Source organism: Drosophila willistoni (genome assembly GCF_018902025.1).
Source record: "Drosophila willistoni isolate 14030-0811.24 chromosome XR unlocalized genomic scaffold, UCI_dwil_1.1 Seg105, whole genome shotgun sequence".
NCBI lineage: Eukaryota > Metazoa > Arthropoda > Insecta > Diptera > Drosophilidae > Drosophila > Drosophila willistoni.
Genome location: NW_025814054.1, coordinates 2,799,136 through 2,813,185, shown reverse-complemented (window position 1 = coordinate 2,813,185; position 14,050 = coordinate 2,799,136). Strand labels below are relative to the sequence as shown.

Below are 14,050 nucleotides of genomic sequence, written 5' to 3'. Positions count from 1 at the left end.
CTGTTCGCCAATTGAAACAATGAGCATTCTATTCTTTATATACTATACATTCAATTGAGTTACGTCCACTGTGAAAGACGCGTCAAAAGCCACAAAAATACCATGCAGCAAGAGGCCACAAATTTGGGTTCCAGTTCGGGCCAGAAGAAAAAGCCCTCACGCAACCGAAATCGGCCAAGGAATAAATGTAATCGAACAACCAGTGAAATAGTTGTTACCGAAGCAGTTAAACAAGTGGAGGAGAAGTCGGAGGAGGAGCCACCAAAGGCTTCTAAAAATGAGGAATGTAACGATGCCATCAAACTCATACAACAACTTTTGCGAAAGAAATTATTGGCCAAAAGTAATCCAACAGCCACGACTTCAGCACCGCGTAAGGATACAACCAAATTATCTCCCAGTCCGCCAGTATTGATTCAAAAGAAATCAAAAGATAATGAAATGAACGAGTTGCTCATGTCACTGGGCAGCAAATTACAGAAAGGTTGGTAGTTGGTAGCTTGTTAATCCTGTTATCCTGTCATATCGAATGTTTTTCTGTACATTTCCTGAGACAGGAGGAGTGGCTGGTGATTCGCCCACAGCTGCTTTGTTTAGTAATTTGAGCAAGCTCTTCAATCAGGCTCCGCCCAGTGATGTGGAATCGTCCGATGATGAAGCCGAATACATTGAATACATTTATAAGCCACGTCAATATTTTATGGCATCGCTATGCAATGTGAGTGTTTAGTTTTGGGTTTTAGCCGATCAGACTTATGGTCTTCTGTCACTTTATAGCTTTGCAAATCGGATCTCTGTGGTCAGCAAATTGTGCCATGTTCGCGTTGTGGTCTTACATACTATTGTAGTGGCCTGCATATGCAGAATGATCAGGAGCATCGTCAGTTATGCTATGCTTTACGCCAGACGGTCGAGAGTAATGGTAAGATGATGATCCTTTGTCCGTTAGTTTCTCAAAAATTGTCTTACTCCTGGTCAATAGGTCATGATATGTTCTACAAGTGTGGAGATTTCACTGCGGAACAGTTTCGTTCATATCGTATTGTTTGCATACGTCAAGTGGAAAAGTCCATGAATCGTTCTTTAACGGCCACGGAGCAGGAGACATTGCTCTTTCCACTGATTTGCAGTGATCCCAAGTGTCGTGAACATCGATTCAAGCGTCTCTCCTTCTGTAATGGCTGCGGTGAGGTGGCCTACTGCAAGGACAAGCCAAATCATTTGAATTCCAATCATAAGCAATGGTGTCCAGCGTACAGGCTCTTTAAGGCTTTGATTATATTTCAATCGAAATTCGGTCGCTTAGAGCCCTCGTTGCCCAATAGGATATTGAAAGATCTACCCATGGCCTGTTGCAATACGCGACAAATGATGCGAAAACTGAATATCAACGTACAAGATGATTGTGAGTCTGCAGCCTTAACACAGGTGGCCACAGGACCACTTACGGCCTGGTATGCCCTCAAGTTGTGCCAACGATTGCGCGATGCCAGCGAGTTGACCATACACTTGATTGGAGCCGAAATTGAATTCGAAGTGGACGTTTTACAGAAATGGGAACTCTTCATGCTGCACATAATGCCTACGCTTAAAGTTTTAAATGTGATTTTCATAGGTCCCGAACTGAATCCCAACAACATATCCTTTGAGCAGCTGAAAAAGTTCAAGTGAGTGCCAACTACATATATTCCTGCAATTTCCATTCCCACACATATTTAAATGTGCTTTCTTCCATTCTAGATGTTGTAGGCATTGTCGCAATGCCCAAAGATCTGTAAATTATCATTTTGAGAATACTCTATATCATAATTACTGCCGTGAATCCCATTTTATTAGCCCGGATCTAGGTGATTATCCTTTCCATTTTACTGTTGTCGTAAATATTATTTTACATATCGTTTTCTTTCAGTTTGCTTCTTTAATTCGGGTCTTTATCGGTCGACGGGTTACGCTTTGGAAGACACTTGGCCGGATACCATTCAAGCCTCATTAAATTTAAAATGTCCCATTGTGGTCACTTCGTATACCAAGTACGAGGCTCCTTTGGACATGTCACAATTTATAAATCAATCAAATCGGCATTTAAATATCATCTTACCGCCTACTACAAATCCGTTTGCATCCGAGAAGCCTGAAAGAAATTTCATTTCCGATCAGGAAGCGCCGTTTATGTTTAAGAATTTTTATTGTTTTGTTGTAGAATAAGAGCCAAAGTATCCAATATATAAGAAATTCTTTAATAAAGATCGATCAATCAGGATTGTCCTTTAAAATCTGCGTTATTTGTTTATTGGAGATCTTCAACTCGTGGAGATCCAGATTTGATTTCAATGTTCTTTGACCTGATCAGTTCCTAAAAAGTCCTTAAAAAAACGCTCATGCTTCAACAATTTCGACTTAAATAAAGTTTGTGGTATCGTCTTAGTCTTAGCCATTTCAAGAACGACTACGACATCCTTTGACCAAATTAAACATCTTGTTTATAAGCCCATCGATGTCCGATTTCTAAAAGTCCTTTAGGAAACCGAGCTAAGATAACTTTGCAATTATCTCGAGGATCATTTAATAGATTAGAACGTGGTATCAAACTCCTTTGTCTAAGGACAAGTTAAATTAGGTGGTCTGTGTATCCATCCCATTTCCCTTTAGCCACAAAATACTTTGTGTGCAAACTTTGTGTAGCATACTTTTAGGTTGAAATTAGAACGTGCTGAAAAAAATGGAATCTGCGATTCCTTGCACGATTTTTAACGAAAGGTGAAAATACAAAAAAAGTTGGACTTCATTTTACAGATTAGAATTGTAGTTAATTACAGTAGTTATTACGTACCTAAACGCAGCATTTGATAAATATATATATTTTTTGTTTTTTTTTTTTTTTGGGAGGGGAAGGGTTTAACAACTTTTGATAAGCTTAAAAGATATAAATTTTAATTATAAATAAGTGTTGATGAAGTTAAGTAACTAAATTGGGTTGGTTGGTTAGGTTGGTCCGCCGTTTCGATTGCCCGCCTCACTGTTGTTGTGAGGAGGCGCGGCGCTTGCGCCTTCATCACTGCGGACCGCCGGGATTTGGACCCAACTGCGGGTAGCCACCAGGGCCAACGGGACCTTGGGGACCGACCTGTGGTTGCAATTGCTGCATGGGCATCATGGGATTGGGACTTGAGCCAACCACACCGACACCCACACCAACACCGACGCCACCAACGCCAACTCCACCAACGCCAACGCCAACTCCTCCAACGCCAACTCCACCAACGCCAACTCCTCCAACACCGACACCAACTCCACCGACACCGACGCCAACCGGTGGTCCAATCGCTTGATTGGGTTGAGGCGGTGGCAAATCTGTAGTATTTAGTTGAAGATTTGTGAGCAGGTCTGTGATGGCCGGGAAAAGAGAGCACTGATTTGTCTGGACATTGTATTCGGCAAAGCGTCGCAGCAGTGTGCTGGCCGTTGTCATCATTGGGGATTGCACCTGCTCTCGTCGTTCGGCCATTTGCGTGATATTTGTCGTAATGTCATAGACAATTGGCAGAACCAGCGATGGGCTATCCTTCCAGTCCTTGCCATTGTACGGGATCTTGGTGATATGCAGGAAGAAGAGAATCTTGAGTCTGCCCAAAACCACACAAGCATTCCCGCTGGGCACAATGGGTACAGCCGACGGAGGCATTCGCATGCACATCTGCACGGTCCACTTCAAATGATCGCCACCCAACTCAGGTTTGAGTTCCAGACGCATGATTTGCACAAAATCTTTCAAAACTTGAGCGGGCATATTGAGTAGGCGGCAAATGCTGTGCAAGGAATTGGGACGATAAGGTGGGGCAGCCACTCGAGTGTCAAAATATTGTTCAATGACCAGCAGATCATCGGGGCTTAGCTGGAAAGTGGGCTTATCCGGCATGGGTGGCAATTGCGTGACCTTTAGATGCAGGGACTGCATGTGCATCTGGTTGAGCATTACCTGACACTGCAGGCCATCTACTTTGAAGAGCACTACGCCGGGTTCGGTCGAGTTAAGAGCTGTGAGAGTCTCCTCGCTTTGAATATTGCGATGGAGCTGTCGTCGCATGTATACACAGCCCAGAAACCGTTCCAACGGACTCATATCAGTTACATTTATATCCTTATTCGGGTGGGGACTTGGTCGACAAATGGTTTCTAATGCCTCGTGTGTGAGCAGAGTGGGCACTGCCCCAGCCCATGGACGGTTGAGACTGCCTCGTGTGCCACCTCCACCTGAGCCACTTGGCCCGCCAACTGGACCTCCGCCTGTGCTTTTATGCTCGGGACTCTGTCCTGGCCTAGGCGAAGGTCGTGGCAAGCTAGGGGAACCTGGCCAATTGTTATTTGCCGGCGACATGGCCGTAAAGGGTGAGTCCTGATGACTTGGCATATAGAGAGTATTGGGGCCTGGACTGTGCACCATATGCGGACTCGGCTGAGGGTTAAGCGGAGATGAGGGCATAAGCCCACCAGGTGACGGATGCGGCATATGTGGAGCCGGAGGTGAGGTTAGATTAAAATTGCCGTGACCCTGTGTGGAACCTCCGCCGCCACCACCACCACCAGCACCTGGATGAGGACTAGCTGGTGTGTGAGGATTTGAGCTTGACGGCGGCGTGTGAGGAGCAGGAAAACGAAGTCCACTGTCCCGCGGCGATTGTGGTCCCCGCATACCAGCTCCCAGGAAAGGTGAGGATCCTCCAGCACTGACACCAGCCACACTGCTGGGCCCGCCGAAATTATCCTCCATCCCCATCGGCGACAAGGGGTTATCATCTTCATGTGGCGCCCTGCCTCTGTACATAGCCGACTCATCCACATATTTCGACAAGAATGCCTTTAAGCCCTGGATGGGTGTGAATTCCTCAATTACATTCCTCTCAAACCGGCTGCTGGCCCCATCGCGAATGGATACCAAACGATTAGCACGAAACCGCAATTCCAGGCAGTACACCGCTTGGTAGGTTAATCTCATCAGACAGGGTGATTGGGGAAGCATGCAGAATGAAAGTACTGGAACATTGGGGCGCTGCAAAAGAGATTCGTAACTCTCAGTAATCGCATATATAAAATGGAGCACAAAAACTTACAGGAACCCCCAATATTGGCAATACAGGCAACTTAGCTATGGAACTCATTGGACTGTAGGTCTCATGCAGAATGTGAGCTACTTGTGTTAAGCTGTGCTGCTGATTTAAATGCTGGGCTAGCTGATCCCGCATCATGGAGTGCGCATTCACCGCCGACATGCCGCCTACAAAGGTAAGTCGGAATCCATGTGATTGCACCGACCAATAGATATTGCAACTGACTTCCTTTTTGGGTCCATAGCCAACAAGAAGATTCATAAAGCTGTACGACTTAACCACCAGCATATCGGTTAGGGAATGACGCTCTATAAGGAATGAGAAAATGTATTAAAAGGCATAGTCTTTATAGCGGCGAAGTTTTAACTTACTGTTTTTAATATGATCTGCAAAATCATAGACCAACGCATACAGATAGACAATCTTAGACCAGTCATTGAGCAGATCTTCCACAGTCTTGGAGAAATCATGATTGGCCTGCTCGTAGGTCAAATAGACAGTTCGACGGCTGCCTTGCTCCTTCTGGTGACTACTCTGCAGGGGTGTGCTATAGAATACGAACTCCACTACCCATATTCTCACTTGACTGTTCTTATTAGTCTGGGAGCGTACAGAAATGGATAGAACGCGACGCTGCAAATCTTCCCACACATGACTCTCTATTTTGGGCAATGGGGCAGCAGGAGCACTCAAAGTGGGCGGTTTGTTTGCCTCGCCGCCAACCACTGGTGGCGTTTTGCCCGGCTGAGGCAAAGCAAGTATCTTTAACACCAAGCTGGTAGCATTTGCCTCTACCTGGAGACCACTGTGAGGTATATTATGCTTGGATAATGTCTGTGCCAAATTCATAAACGGTATCTTCTCATCACACATGGCAACCACATGGGCCAATTCGGGTATGAAATATGCTGGGAAAATCGTTTTCTGTTGCTTCGCTGGAGGAGCCAGAATATCGCCATTCGATTTACGCTTATGCGGAGAAATTTCTGCTGGATAAGGCAAAATATACAAATATTAAAAACCCAAAGTCAGTGAGATTCTTCGTGCGCACTTACCATCAACATCGGTACCAGGGCCATGGGTGGCTACAAATGTATCAAACTCAATGAGTCGCATTAGTTTGGTGTAGAATTTTGGTATCTCAGATTGCGATTGAGCCACCACAGAGACCAATTGTTTGGCACCATCATCAATAACATCGACTTCATCTTTTTGATATGCAACAAAACCCAAATGGAAAGTGTATTCCATTTCATTTGGCATATGAGACTTTTCTTTCAACTGGACCACCTGTTGGGGCAGAGAAAACGAGGTAAAACAATGAAATTTCAATGCTTTAAAAAATTAGAAGGATGAAACTCACCAATATGATATTCGGATGACGATGCAGCTTCACATAGATTTTGTGCCGACCTTGCTGAAGTAATTCCTGGTCGGGAAGCGTCAGAAATGGCAAAGTCTCGGTGGCCGTCGCTGGTAAATGTTGCAAAGTCTTTTCACAACGACGATGTGTTATCCAATACCGTAACTCCGACAGCAGTGAGGGCAATTTACTTCTGTCACCATTTAATGAGTCTTGCATTTCATCAGTGATGGGACAATCCAAATGCTTGGGCACATGGCATCGGAACATCCCAGTATGAGTGTCAATAGTGATATGAATTTGCTCTGCGCGAAGACAAGGAGATAGTACGGGCACTGTCAGAATGGCCGGCGTTCCTTGGAGATTGACTAAAAAGAATTGGAAAATAATGAGGTCACGGCCGCATTGAATAATAAAATTTGTTTTGTACTCACAATCAACATCTTTCAAAAATGCTTGGAACTCTAATTTAAGATCACTCAAACGGGACACTGAACGTATGTACACTGTGTGCACAATTAATCGTTCCATGGAAAGATGTTCGGAGCGTACGGCACGATCCGCCACATCGGCAGATTCCTTGGCTCCCAGTGAGGGAACATGGACTACAGCTAGGGGGCGGCCAATCTCACTTGGATCCGACTGGACTGTAAGCCGATAGCCCAGTTCCGACTTCAGGTCACGCCAATAGGATACAGTAAGCTTCACACCCGGCAGATATTCCTCAACTGTAATATTATTCTCATCCAGGCGTTCATAGTTCAAGCGTAGAGTCTGCGTATACAGGACCTCCAGCTGCAGAGATTGACAGAAGTAGTGAAGACAGTTGTAGACTTCGCTCAGAGCATTGGGATTCTCAACCAGACGCGCTTGGATAAGTTGATGTATGTAGTTCACCTGTAGAGGGTGCACTAGAGCTTTTCCATCTAAATGCAAAAACATATATTTAGTCAAATCGATGCGGTCTATTTACTTGCTGTGATAACTTACCGCCTGTTTCCTTATCCTCTACCAGAATATCAATGTCCAGCAGTCGCCAAGGCACATTGGGGCTATCGCCCATCACTGTGAGGGCCACACTGAACTCATGTTTCACCTCGAAGGTAACTCGTCCATTCCGAATTCTAAATTCGCGCATCTGCGGCAACAGCTTGCCAGTGACCAATCTATGTTGAATCACCTGATTTAGACGCAGCAATGTTTGCTTCTTTTCTGCTGCCGTTATAGCATCTGGCGGCACAATTCTTTCGCGGATACAGGTAGGCAAACGGTTGTACGTGCCAGTGGTTAGTACCTCTACTGCTGCAGGTATATGAAAATTAGGTAGACGAGCACGTACAAGCGTTTCACGTGACATCCTGGCCAACATATCGGCTGTCTCTACAAACAGCATATTCTGTTTGTCTAGAAAACTCATGATTTGTGATGACTTGTCTACCTTGGACACTGAATTACCCCACTTGACCAAGGCATTCAGTCGAGTAAACAAATGTCGCGTCCTAGCCGCATAGTCGTAAATCTCCACTTTTCGCTCCATGTCCGTTTTGCGGGGAAGTCTTGGGAAAGAGAAAGATATGTTACTCTACATAATAGATATTCATAAATATCCACAATGTGATAATTCTTACAATTCGGCTAGCACCGTTAGCTCATGGTAGGTGCGTTGGATAATGAAGTCAATGAGCACCGACATGGACATTGTGTTATTGCCGCCAGATCTGTTGAAATTCATAAATATTTCAAAATAAGTCTCTCCCTCTCTTTTTCACTACTGCATAGTAAACCGCATTGACGCCACATAAAAAAACTTACCGATTTCCCTCTTGTCCGGCTGGCAAATAGCCACCACCACCAACACCGGGCATTTGCTCCAGAGGTAGCGGTGTAGGCGCCATCTTCACTGCAAAATTTGATAACAGTATTTACAAATACTTTCTTTCGATGCGCTTTCAATGTTTTTTCTTTGTCTTCTTTATATTTGTCTTTTTTGTAATGCACTGAAGAGCTGGAAGACCACCGACGGTAGAGCTGGGAAGTCCATCGATGGTACCACCGATAGATCGATGGGCCGATGTCGATACATTTTATAATTTCTTTGTTGATTTGCTAAAACAGCAAATGGCGATTGTAATTTAAGAGTTAAATTAATTTTACTTTTTTTTCTTTCAATTTTTTATGAACTTCCGATCCATTTTATTCAGTGTCAGTTTCTCTTATAAATTTTTTTTCTGATGGAAGAATCGATAGATCGATAACTTGAATTATCGATACCGGAAAGAAGTATCGGTTTGCCAGGGTTGCCAGAATATCGACAAAGAGCTACCGTATCTACGAATATGACAATTATTGGCGCGGAAGTAAAATTCGAAATGGCTCACAGCCATTAAATAATAAACCATTATTAGATGAAAAATTTCACTACAAAAAGGAGATTTCCCAAGGAGGAGATTTTTCCTTTGGGCTTATTGCGCGGATTTAATTTTATTCAAGCTTGCACTAAAAGTCTTAATATCTTGACTTGCGAACTGATTCAAAGTGCATGCATTCTATGTACGAATGAATGGATTAACCCAACCACCCACTTTATTAATTATAGATCAAGTGCAAAACCACAGGTGTTCTTAATGACACAAAACAAACCACCAAACCAACAAAACCATTGATTTTAGAGAGTTAATTGTGCTTCAACGGTGTCAACAGAAGGATGAAGTTCCTACCCAGGCTACGAATTAAATTGCGCCGTTTGAAAAAGTTAGCAAAATCTCCACTACTCCGAAAACTGGATTTACTTCATGAGAGGTAAATATGAAAACTTTAACGCTACATAAATATGTTATATAGATATTCACAACTATATATTGTATATCCCTGAACAGTAAAAGAAAACGGGTTTTTCAGGAAAGCTGTGAGGCATATCAAATGCAAATTGAAGATGAATATGAGAAAGCCAGTCCGATTATGCAAAAAATTAGTATGGATTAAGATTAGTCCAAATTTAAGTTATTTATTTACTTCCCTTTTATAGAGCTACCATATAGTACGCGTGAAAGATTCCTTTATGATGGTACTTTCCACGAGGCTGTTGGCCGCGTTTTACTTATTGCACAATTTTTTGCTATGATGCCCGTTTATGGAGTTACCTCAAAGCGTCCTAGTAATTTGCAATTCTCCTGGCGATATCTGCGGACTTGCTGGTGTCTTATTTTCATAGCATCATCACTGGTGGACCTGGGTTTATCTCTATACAAAGTTTTAAATGATCCCATAACATTTAATAGCATTAAACCAATCATATTTCGGGCTTGCATTTTTCTAGTTTGTGTATATTCATTAAATTTGGCCCGAAAGTGGCCGAAACTAATGCACTATTGGGATCAAATTGAGCAGGACCTGCCGCAATATCAGACCCAAACAGAGAAATGGCAAATGGCCCACACCATACGCATGACCATGTTTGTTGGCATGATGTTATCCTTTGGTAAGATCCAATGATCCTAGTAATGTGACCACAATGAACTTCATTATTGTTGAATTTTGCTCTTGTAGCTGAGCATCTATTGAGCATGCTTTCAGCTGTCAACTATTCGGCCTATTGCAATCAATCCTCCGATCCCATAGAGAATTATTTTTTGCATACCAATGACGAGATATTCTATGTATTCCATTACTCCAATCTATTGGCTGTATGGGGTAAACTTCAGAATTTCTATTCGACATTCATATGGAATTATATGGATATATTCGTAATGATTATCAGCATTGGTTTGGCCTCCAAGTTTCGTCAACTCAATGATAATCTGAAGAAGTTTAAGGGCATGGTAAGTGCTACTGGTCATGTCAATCCATTATATGATATGTTAATCTACTATATTCCAGAATATGTCCCCTTCATATTGGTCGGAGCGTCGCATACAATATCGTAATATTTGCATGTTATGCGATAAAATGGATAATGCCATTTCCTTTATAACCATGGTATCCTTTTCCAATAATCTCTACTTTATATGCGTACAGCTGTTAAGAAGTTTAAAGTTCGTATATATATATATATGTGTTCTGAATATAAATATACAATTATTATAATGATGTTTGTTTCTTTCAGCAATATGCCTTCTATAGCCCATGCGGTCTATTTTTATTTCTCTCTAATTTTCCTTATAGGACGCACTCTAGCCGTATCCTTGTATTCCGCCTGGGTGCATGACGAATCGCGTCTCACTTTACGTTATTTACGCTGTGTACCCAAAGAATCCTGGTGTGCGGAGGTGAAGCGTTTTTCAGAGGAAATCGCCAGCGATATGGTGGCTCTTAGTGGCATGAAGTTTTTTCATTTAACTAGAAAATTGGTTTTAAGTGTAAGTGATAAGATAATACCAATGGAGAATAATGATTGGGCATTGTATTTCTCTTTGGGTTTCAGGTAGCCGGCACAATAGTCACATACGAATTAGTTCTTATTCAATTCCATGAGGACAACGATTTGTGGGACTGTCAGCAGAGTTATTATTTTTAGTTTTTTTTTTATTTTGTCAATATTTTTTAAGCAATCGTTAAAAACGATTTGTATATGTGTGTTTTTGTGTGCCGGATGCCGAGTCGGGCTTGGCTTATAGAAACCAATAAAATATCGCTTGTTAATATCATTTGGTTATATTGCCTATAAAGTTGCCTACATATTACAATACATATACTTATATGTGTTATTGTGTTCCAAGTGTATCAAATGGTCGCTAGTTTTCCTTTTTTTTTTTTTTACTTAAATACTAAAACAGATGAGGGCGAGGGTGACACATCTATAGAATGACTGGCATGGGGTCGTGCCGCCTATACAATATATATATATATTTATATATATATTTATAAGTTACATTCAGCTAAACATTTTTAATTACTTAAAATTTAAATTGAGTTTAAGTTGAAAAGGTAACAATGTACGGAAGTTTGGTGGTTTCTGGTTGCATTAATATTGATGGTTTACGAAAAAGTTTTACAAAAATATTAAATAAAATTAAGAAAAATATTAAGCGGAAGCTACATGAAATATGATATACATATATATATATATATCTATACATATATATATTTGTTTGTATGTATGTGTATGTATATGTGGTTTACTAATACAAATTACAATTTGTTCGATGTTTCGATTGAATGACTCGCTTTTAGTTTGGATATCAAGAGAGATTCGTTCTGATGAGATGTTTGCCAGAAGAAAGATAAAGCAATTATAACCTATCACAAAGATTGAGATCTTAAAGTAAAGTTTAGCAAAGAAAATTAAGTGAAAATAATTAATAAAAAAAAAGGTCCCGTCCGAAGAACAAGATAGAGAGAGGGAGAGAGAGAGAGTTAAACAAGGAGAGATAGATGGAGTAAAAGTATTGAAGGCGGAATGCGCGAGTGTCAAGTCAATTGGAGGTGATGCTGCTGCTCTTTCAGTGTCGCTTGGCATCATACTGCTTCACTTTCTCCGGTATGGCTGCTTTCTCCACTACTACATGGAGGCCAAGTTCTTCTAGCGATTTAACATAGATCAATTTGCGCCAGAATTTTGTGCTTAATGGAGATAAAAGAAAAGAGATAAATAAATATATTTATAGCATAATCAGGGAATATCAATATAATTTCACTTACCTCACAAACGGTCGCGCCATCCACACTAGCGACTTGATCCAAAATGTTGGATGCACCAAATACATGTGCTTTAAACTCTTTCGTAAACGGCGATCGAGTAATTGATAGCATCTAAAGCAAAATATAATTAATATGTATAAATCGGTATGGGTTTTGTTTTTCGTTTTGTTACCTTTTGAGCCAAGGAAAAGGTGGAACATTTCGCCTACTAGAACCACCGTGCAGATAGATTAATACATAATCATCAGTGACCAACTGCTCTAAGGTCTTCACAACATAGAGGAAGAGATTGTCCATCACATAGCTATAATCTGCTCGGGATCTGTCAGGCAAATGGCAGGCACAAAAGATAACGATTGCATTCTGACCGCCAGCCTTCAGATAGCCACCATGGGAGAGCACACGTTTATATGGCTCAATGACTCGCATATCAATCTCTCGAGTGCGTCCATCAGGCAGGGTAATCTTTTGCCAATTGCGTGAATCGCGTCGCTCTTCGGCAGCCGTATACTGCGGAAGGGAAGAACCAGGTGCCGTTGTTGAGGATGCTGCTGCTGCTGCCGCCGGTGTGGGTGTGGTGGCCATAAGGCCAAATTCCATATCCAAGTCATCATCATTGTCGGGTAATAGTTCTGGCCCCTCACAATTATCGTCGTCATCATCGTCTTCACCATCCAGACCATCGATTAGCGAACTTGATGGACTTAACGAAGCCAAATTGTGTTCTATATCTTCGTCATCATCGAAACTATGATTAGAGATAGAATCCAGGCTGGAGATATCTTCTCCCTGCCCAGGAAGTGTAGGTCCACGTTTGCTATTCCTTTTTTGCTGTTGCAGAGATTTACCATTTGCATTTGCATTGTTAGGCAGCAGAGAAACGGACTGAAAATTCGATTCCACTGCCGCCAAATACTGAGAGACATCCGCATCCGATTCGCTGCTCAAGAGATCGGGACTTTGGCCACGCAACAAACTGACTTTGGCATCTTGTGGCTTAATGATGCGGGCGCTTGGGATATGGGCGGAGGCTGGTTGAGCTGGAATAACATCGGGAAAGTTGTGACATTTGCCCTGCTGAAATGGCTCCGAATCGGAGTCGGTATTCGTCGGGGACATTAGTGGATGACTGTTGGCCAGGGTACGCTCAATAATCTGGCGTTGCATCTGCGGAATGTTTGACGTAACAGTCGTATCAATGGAGATCAGTTCGGTTCCCGATCGGGAGTCTATGATTCTATTGTCCAAAGCGTTCGGAACAGCAGCAGTGGGAGGACCGATCTCGTTATCAGCCAGCGGTGAGACGCCAGTGGAATTTGAATCCGTAGGCGTCATCTCCGAGATGTCCATTTTGCTCTCCGATTGTGAGGACTCGGATCCCGCGTAGTGTAAACTATAAATCGATTAAATTAGATTAGTCATACCCAGGGTTAGGACTTCTAATGGAATCCGTCTCCTCTGGCATCCTCAGCCTGACGCTTTGCTGTAGTGTTGCCACCTCCGTCAACAATAAAAGAAAAGAAATAGCAGAACTTGCCTCATTGTTATTGTGGTTCCTGTTCTTAGCGTGAGCCCTTCAGGTTGGTCGATAATGCCCACTCATCTAGGCAAGGATACTGTCTCAGGCTGCATCAGTTTTGTTTAATTCCATTCATATTTTTAATAGTTAAAATATTCATGGACTCAGCTTTTGCTCTATTTTTATTGCAATGTTCACATAGGTCAGATCTGGCAAGGCCAGTACTTGAGATGGGTAAAAAAAAAACCACGGAACCAGTAGTTCTGCTACTCAAGTAAAGGAAAATCTATTACAGGCTGTAATTTACAGCATAAAAGTGTCAATTTCAATAATATATTTGTATTAATGTAGTATTAGAAAAAAATGATTCACTTAGGATTGTCAATTTTAAACATCCATATCAATAAATAAGAAAAATTAAACTTG

At 42.1% G+C, this 14,050-nt stretch overlaps 4 protein-coding genes across 6 annotated transcripts; 2 read left to right on the top strand and 2 right to left on the bottom strand.

Annotated features, from left to right (window-relative positions):
* Positions 1 to 52: 52 nt before the first annotated feature.
* On the top strand, positions 53 to 2,254 carry LOC6645979. Its single transcript, XM_023177869.2, has 6 exons — positions 53 to 484; positions 558 to 718; positions 778 to 922; positions 983 to 1,667; positions 1,741 to 1,847; positions 1,910 to 2,254. The coding sequence occupies exons 1-6, from the start codon at positions 103 to 105 to the stop codon at positions 2,203 to 2,205; spliced, it is 1,776 nt and encodes a 591-aa protein (XP_023033637.1). The 5' UTR covers positions 53 to 102; the 3' UTR covers positions 2,206 to 2,254.
* Positions 2,255 to 2,810: 556 nt separating this feature from the next.
* LOC6645978 (mediator of RNA polymerase II transcription subunit 14) lies at positions 2,811 to 8,527 on the bottom strand. 3 transcript variants are annotated; one of them, XM_047011759.1, is made up of 9 exons: positions 8,281 to 8,526; positions 8,097 to 8,186; positions 7,459 to 8,024; positions 6,903 to 7,394; positions 6,469 to 6,836; positions 6,161 to 6,395; positions 5,477 to 6,094; positions 5,109 to 5,413; positions 2,811 to 5,047 (listed from the first exon to the last, which is right to left on the bottom strand). In XM_047011759.1, the coding sequence occupies exons 1-9, from the start codon at positions 8,361 to 8,363 to the stop codon at positions 3,053 to 3,055; spliced, it is 4,752 nt and encodes a 1,583-aa protein (XP_046867715.1). In that variant the 5' UTR covers positions 8,364 to 8,526; the 3' UTR covers positions 2,811 to 3,052. The 3 variants fall into 3 exon arrangements, with proteins under 3 accessions (XP_046867715.1, XP_046867716.1, XP_046867714.1); XM_047011760.1 differs by having other exon boundaries at positions 5,477 to 6,091; XM_047011758.1 differs by having other exon boundaries at positions 6,469 to 7,394; positions 8,281 to 8,527.
* A 592-nt stretch (positions 8,528 to 9,119) lies between these two features.
* Positions 9,120 to 10,986, top strand: LOC6645977 (gustatory receptor for sugar taste 64f). The gene is made up of 7 exons (XM_002068875.4): positions 9,120 to 9,267; positions 9,345 to 9,439; positions 9,494 to 9,946; positions 10,015 to 10,286; positions 10,345 to 10,499; positions 10,571 to 10,823; positions 10,889 to 10,986. The coding sequence occupies exons 1-7, from the start codon at positions 9,173 to 9,175 to the stop codon at positions 10,979 to 10,981; spliced, it is 1,416 nt and encodes a 471-aa protein (XP_002068911.2). The 5' UTR covers positions 9,120 to 9,172; the 3' UTR covers positions 10,982 to 10,986.
* Positions 10,987 to 11,037: 51 nt separating this feature from the next.
* On the bottom strand, positions 11,038 to 13,835 carry LOC6645976 (caytaxin). Its single transcript, XM_002068874.4, has 4 exons — positions 13,643 to 13,835; positions 12,278 to 13,498; positions 12,106 to 12,216; positions 11,038 to 12,027 (listed from the first exon to the last, which is right to left on the bottom strand). Exons 1-4 carry the CDS (start codon positions 13,645 to 13,647, stop codon positions 11,907 to 11,909), a joined length of 1,458 nt encoding a protein of 485 aa, XP_002068910.3. The 5' UTR covers positions 13,648 to 13,835; the 3' UTR covers positions 11,038 to 11,906.
* Between the last annotated feature and the right edge of the window lie 215 nt (positions 13,836 to 14,050).